The sequence below is a fragment of the Cynoglossus semilaevis genome, chromosome 3 (assembly GCF_000523025.1).
Source record: "Cynoglossus semilaevis isolate Cse_v1.0 chromosome 3, Cse_v1.0, whole genome shotgun sequence".
NCBI lineage: Eukaryota > Metazoa > Chordata > Actinopteri > Pleuronectiformes > Cynoglossidae > Cynoglossus > Cynoglossus semilaevis.
Window position 1 is genome coordinate 15,701,103 of NC_024309.1, and position 5,679 is coordinate 15,706,781.

Consider the following 5,679-nt stretch of genomic DNA (forward strand, 5'->3'; position numbering starts at 1 on the left):
CCACAGGTCACATTCAGCCTCATCTTTTATGCAGCTCCTGCTCCAGCTCAGAGGAGCCTCAAACTGTGGAACTGTTTTTCTTCCCATTTTCACTCACTTTATTTCCTTCCTGTCGTTTCTCTGCATGTTTTGTACGAATGAGAGCAGCAGCTTATTTGTTTAGAACTCCCTGACCCCCCCACTCCCCCTGGTGGGAGACGGACAGACCCCCGTCTGGTCCATGCTGTCAGACTGGTGACAGGCGACAGCTCACTGTCCCCGGGCTTTTATTGTGAAGGGATGGTTGTAAACCCTGACACAGCACTGTTGTAGGGTCAGGGTTTATGGACGTGTGTGTGGAGAGCTGTGGCAGTTCATGATGTCATTAGTAACAGTAGTAACAGTAACCCCCCCCCCCACATCAACATCAAATCCAGTCCCAGACTTTCTGATCACTTCTTCCTCTGCTCCGTTGTTTCAGGTGACGTCATGTGCAGGAGGGTGGAGTTAAGAACGGGACAGAACCCACGTGGGCCATGACGCAGTAGAGGAGGTGAGTTCCACTGTTCCACTGTTCCACTGTTCTCCAGCTGATGTGTTCACTGACCCTGGGGTCAGGGAGCGTTCATAAATGACCTCATCTCCTCCCATTCATTTATGAGAATCAGAATTCTGCTCATTCAGATTAAAGCCCTCCATATTTTCACAGATTAATTTTGAGATGACATCACCCCCAGTGGACAATGAAAGAATGAAAAATAATAATTATAAACATCTGTCTGATCCTGAGAGGAAACAGGTCCAGGTTAGGGTTCGTTGTTGGTCAGTCAGGTTGATTTAAAATGTCTTCAGTTTGTTCTGGTCGTATCAGTGAAATTCAAACAGTTTTTGGCTGAAGTGGAGCTGATTTTAGGGACAGATACTTCTTCAAACTTCAAACTTTTTTTTTTAACTCCTTTAATTTCTTTATTGTTAAAGACGGTCAACAGTTCTACTGAACCCTGGTCGTTTGGTTGGTTCTGTTTCCATGGGAACATCATGACAAAGTATTAACACAGTAGGCTGGGGGGGGGGCAGGGGTCTCTGCAGGAAGTAACCAGTTACCCCTGTGTCAGGGGTGATTGTTCCCTTCAACAGTTCTCAGTCTCAGTCTTCAGAACTCTGTGTTCTTCTCTCTTCCTGAACCTGAGACTGACATTCATTCATGTTATTAAGAGCAGTGGGGGCTTGGTGGTTCAAGGTGGGGGCTTAGGTCTGGAAGGTTTCAGGTTCGAGTCCACCAGCTGTTGACTGTGGTGATGGGTGTGTGCAGTGGTGCAGTGGCTCAGTGGTGTTGTGTGACTTTCCTTCCTTATAAATCACAACACTGGGGGATTCTTCAGTTACAACAACACACTGCCCCCTGGAGGGGCCAAGTGTGAGGTGTTCTGGTCCTCTGATGGAGTCCACCTGGGCTGGATCACATCTGACCCACGCGGTGCAGTGTCAGCTCACTGGTCTGTGTTTACAGAGGTCACTGGGGGTCAAACCTGAGACTCTGTTTTTGGGTTTGTTTTTCTGGAGCTGCTGTCGGTTCTGGTTTGTTGTTTTAGATTTAGAGGTTTCTAGGTTTTTTTTTTCCTCTCTGAATGTTTGTGCCGTGTTTTGACATGAGGTCAGTAGGGGGTGAGCTGCTGTCACCGCTGCTCACCTGGTTTGACACATGCAGAGCAGCAACAGCAGCAGTCGACTGTATGGACTCACATCTCACACACGAGGTGTAACGCCACACCCACGCTACCACACAGTGTGTTTGATCAGACACACAAACACACACACACACACACACACACCCTCTCTCTGTCACTGGTGTCAGGCTGCAGTTGACATGTCCTGGTGGTGACGTCCCACACACAGAGACACAAATCATCCAGCTTAGACCCTTGTCACTTTACTGGACCCCTCCCATCTCCTGGGGGTCGGGGGGGGTCGGGGGGTTTCAGAGTTCTTTTTATCAACATGATACAAATTAAAAAAAAAACAAATTCAGAACTAGTACCATTGTGATTGAGTTAACATTTAATTGCTCCATGTCACCTGGGGGGGGCAGCACCCGTCCTCTGGTAATCACTGACATCATCTTATAACAAAGATGTAATTAAGTCTGGACTTAGTTTCTACAAATCAGCTGACTCAGCAGAAGCCCCCGGTCGTAGCTTCGTTAGCTTGATGCTAACACTAGCTGACGTGGCTACGGCCTACATACGACTGTACGAGCTACAGCGTCTGCAGCACGAGTGTGTGTGAGTGTGTGTCTCTGAGAACCACTGATCATGAAACCTCCTCCTCCTGCTGCTCCTGCTGGTCCTCGTCCTCGTCCTCGTCCTCGTCCTGTCCTCTGTGGATACTCGTGGCTATAAGACAGAAGTAAGAGAGAGCCCTGTTCAGTCCACACATGGTCCCAGAGCGACTGGTACATACGACTTCTCATTAGTCCTCAGCCTGGAAACCCACTGTTTTCCAGAGGAAAAATCCATTTGTTTCCATGGCGACACCTTCCTCTCTCGTCCAATTTCCTCGGCTGCTTTTTATGGATTGTTTTATTGAACTTTATTAAAAAAAGAGAGAGAGTGGTGATGAGGGGGGAGGGGGAGAGACAAGTTTGTAAATGTTCAGCCGTTAGAAGGTCCTAGGTTTTTATAGGCGGATCATTCTGGAAGACTCCAAGTGGTCGTTTGCTGGTTTAACCTCATCGTCCTGTAAAACACTAAATAAATGAACTCCACATTCATTAAAACGCTGCTTTGTTTTTAAACATCTGACAGAAAAGAACTGACCTTCTAATGAGGTCCATCCAGTGTGGATGATCTGGGCTCTAACACTCGTCTAATCAGTGACTAATTATGACCCAATCACAGCCTGTGACGGAGCAGACTTTTAATCCTAGATTAACTCAAATATTTTGTCCTGTGTCCTGTGACGGTCGAGGTCGATCAGACGGAGCTTCTCCTCCTCCATCCTGATGGAGTCACTGCAGCTGTGGACTGTGGGGTCAAATGTCAGCTGTGGTCACTTCAAAGACCAGTGGCTTCTCTTTTCATCACTGAACTGTAAGGATTATTGAACCTTTAATCTGTCAGATTAGAGTTTCATCTGATTAATCTCAGAGTAGATAACAGTCCTGAAGGCCTGAGGTTGGAGCAGCCACAGACACACAGTCAGTCATCAGTCAGTCATCAGTACCACAGACTGACTGACTGACTGACTGTCAGTTCTGGACTGGTTTGTGTTGAACATACAAACAACATGCTGTGAAATCTAAGGCCTGCAGGCCATGATGGGACACAGGTCTGATGGATGAGGTCGACTCAGTCGTCAATGGTCACAATAAGACACACACACACACACACAGACACACAGACCCAGAGCAGCAGTAGATAAAGCAGGTCCTGCAGTGAAAACCTTCACACCTGATGTTAATTAACAAAGACAGTGACGTTACGTTGTAACGGGTCATGTGGGGGTCATGTGGGGGTCAGACTGATGCCTGGTCCGCAGTCGTATCCCTGAAGGGGTGGAGTAGTGACTGCAGCTGTTTGGACTCTCCTCCTGAGCTCAGAGAAGATGCTCCAGGGCAGACATGGATATCAGGGAGCTGCTATATTTAGATCTGCTGCTTTTGAGGCTTTGAAGGGCAAAAATAAAAGTTTGAAGAAGAAGAAGAAAAAAAGGCGTCATGTTCCATCAACATCAGGAGACGTTCTCCCAGGAGGCCGCGGCAGAACGTTGTTCATGTCAGGTATTTATAACTCTGCTCTTTCTTTGTCTTCTCGTTTGTGTAGAGCTGAATTTGGGGACTCCTGGTGGCAGCAGTTGGATGTGCGTCCTGCCCCGGTCACCATGACGATGAAAGGCTTGTCCAGCAGCCGCAGCCACCACCACCCGGTGACCTGTGACCCTTCCTACGACTCCGTGACTCTGGGGCACTCGGACCGTCGGCCGTACTTCCTCAGCCAGGGGGAGGTCCGTCCGCCCGACCACAGCTGCTTCACCCAGAGGAACACCTTCCAGACGGAGTGTAACGCCTACCCCGACCTGGCCAGCTGCACCTTCCCCCGCAGACATTACAGCTCCCACCATGAGCTGAAGGAGGAGTGTGGTGCTCTGGTGCCTTACACGGGGCCACCAGGGGGCAGCAAAGCTGGGGGAGGAGGAACCAACAATCGCATGTCCTCCAACCTGCTGGAGCAGTTTGAACGCCAGCCAGCAGGGCTGCGCCGTGAGGGCTACCACACGCTGCAGTACAAGCGAACGGCTTTGGAACACCAGCGCAGTGACAGTCCTGGTCGCATCCGCCACCTGGTCCACTCCGTCCAGAAGCTTTTTACCAAGTCCCACTCCCTGGAGGGGCCGTCGGGGGCTGGCGGAGCAGCGGTTGGCAGATTAAACGGCGGCAAGTCCAGCCCCGACGACCCGCCGTCCTCCTCCGGAACACTGAAGCACAGCAAACGCAGCAAGAGCAAAGACCGCTCCAAGTCGGAGCCTAAGATGCGCACGGCCATCTCAGGTTACTGGAGTTCTGACGACACGCTGGACCGGGACGTGTGTCTGTACCACCACCACCACGGAGGAAGCGGCAGAGCGCTGCCCTCTGGTGTCATGACCATGGGTCGTCACCCAGATAAGTCTCAGTCCCAGTACTTCATGGAGTCGTACAACACCATCAGCGCCCACACCCTCAAGACGTCACGGAGCAACAACGACGTCAAATGTTCCACCTGCTCAGGGGGCGGAGCCGGCGGCGGCGGCGTAGTGTTGCCATTGGTGAGCGCGGTGGACACTGGTCAGGTGCAGCTGAAGAAGAGCTCGTGGTCTTCCACTCTGACGGTGAGCAGAGCCAGGGAGGTCTACCAGAAGGCCTCGGTCAACCTGGACAAGGCTCTGGACAAGGCTCTGGTCAAGGCCGAACAGGGACGCACCTGCCACTTCCTACAGGTACCAGCCTCACAGCTCAGGTTGAGCCACCTGCCCAGTCATGTTTTCATGTTGCAGCTTCCTCTGTACTTCCCAGTGTTCCCAGTGTTCCCAGTGTGAGTCTGTGACGCTCCACCTCAGACCAGGGTCCTCCTGCAGCGGATTAGAAGAAATGAGGTTTTTAAAAACCTCTATTTGCTCTGTTTTTAGACACAGAGAGAAAGGAAGTGGTGGTGGTCAGTGGTCAGTGGTCAGTGGTCAGTGCAGCTGGAGTGTCATCACCACTGCTCTCTTCATGGACCAATAATAGGTTTTTTATCATCAGATCAGAGAGAGAGGAGGGAGAGAGAGAGGGAGAGAGTCTGTCCCTGAGACTGAGCCTCACGAACTGAAACACAGAGAGGCAGCAGCATCATCATCATCATCAGCAGCAGCAGCAGCAGCAGCATCAGTAACAGTAACAGTCCACCTGATCTGTTTCCTTTGTTCTGGTCTGGTCCAGATCAAAGTGATTCATTTATGCATTTATTTCCTCTCTTCAGGGTGAACTGCAAACATGAACCCCAGGGCAGATAAGGAGGGCATCTGTGTGAGAGAGAGAGAGAGAGAGAGAGAGAGAGAGAAAGGCCAAACGTGAGCAAATACAAGTGAAAAGAGAAGTAGAAGTCAAACGTCAGGGAGAGAGACAGGGTGACAACGTCAGGGTGACGGTACATCATCATGGCCTCGAAACTCTGACCCCGTGAC

At 50.6% G+C, this 5,679-nt stretch overlaps 1 protein-coding gene across 1 annotated transcript in view; it reads left to right on the top strand.

The window, feature by feature from the left end:
• dlgap1b (discs, large (Drosophila) homolog-associated protein 1b) overlaps nucleotides 1–5,679 on the top strand; it is a 56,295-nt gene that overhangs the window by 14,061 nt on the left and 36,555 nt on the right. The window contains 2 exon segments of the mRNA XM_008308363.3: nucleotides 461–532; nucleotides 3,801–4,953. Of these exon segments, the coding sequence (XP_008306585.1) occupies nucleotides 3,859–4,953 (1,095 nt within the window). The 5' untranslated portion in view covers nucleotides 461–532; nucleotides 3,801–3,858.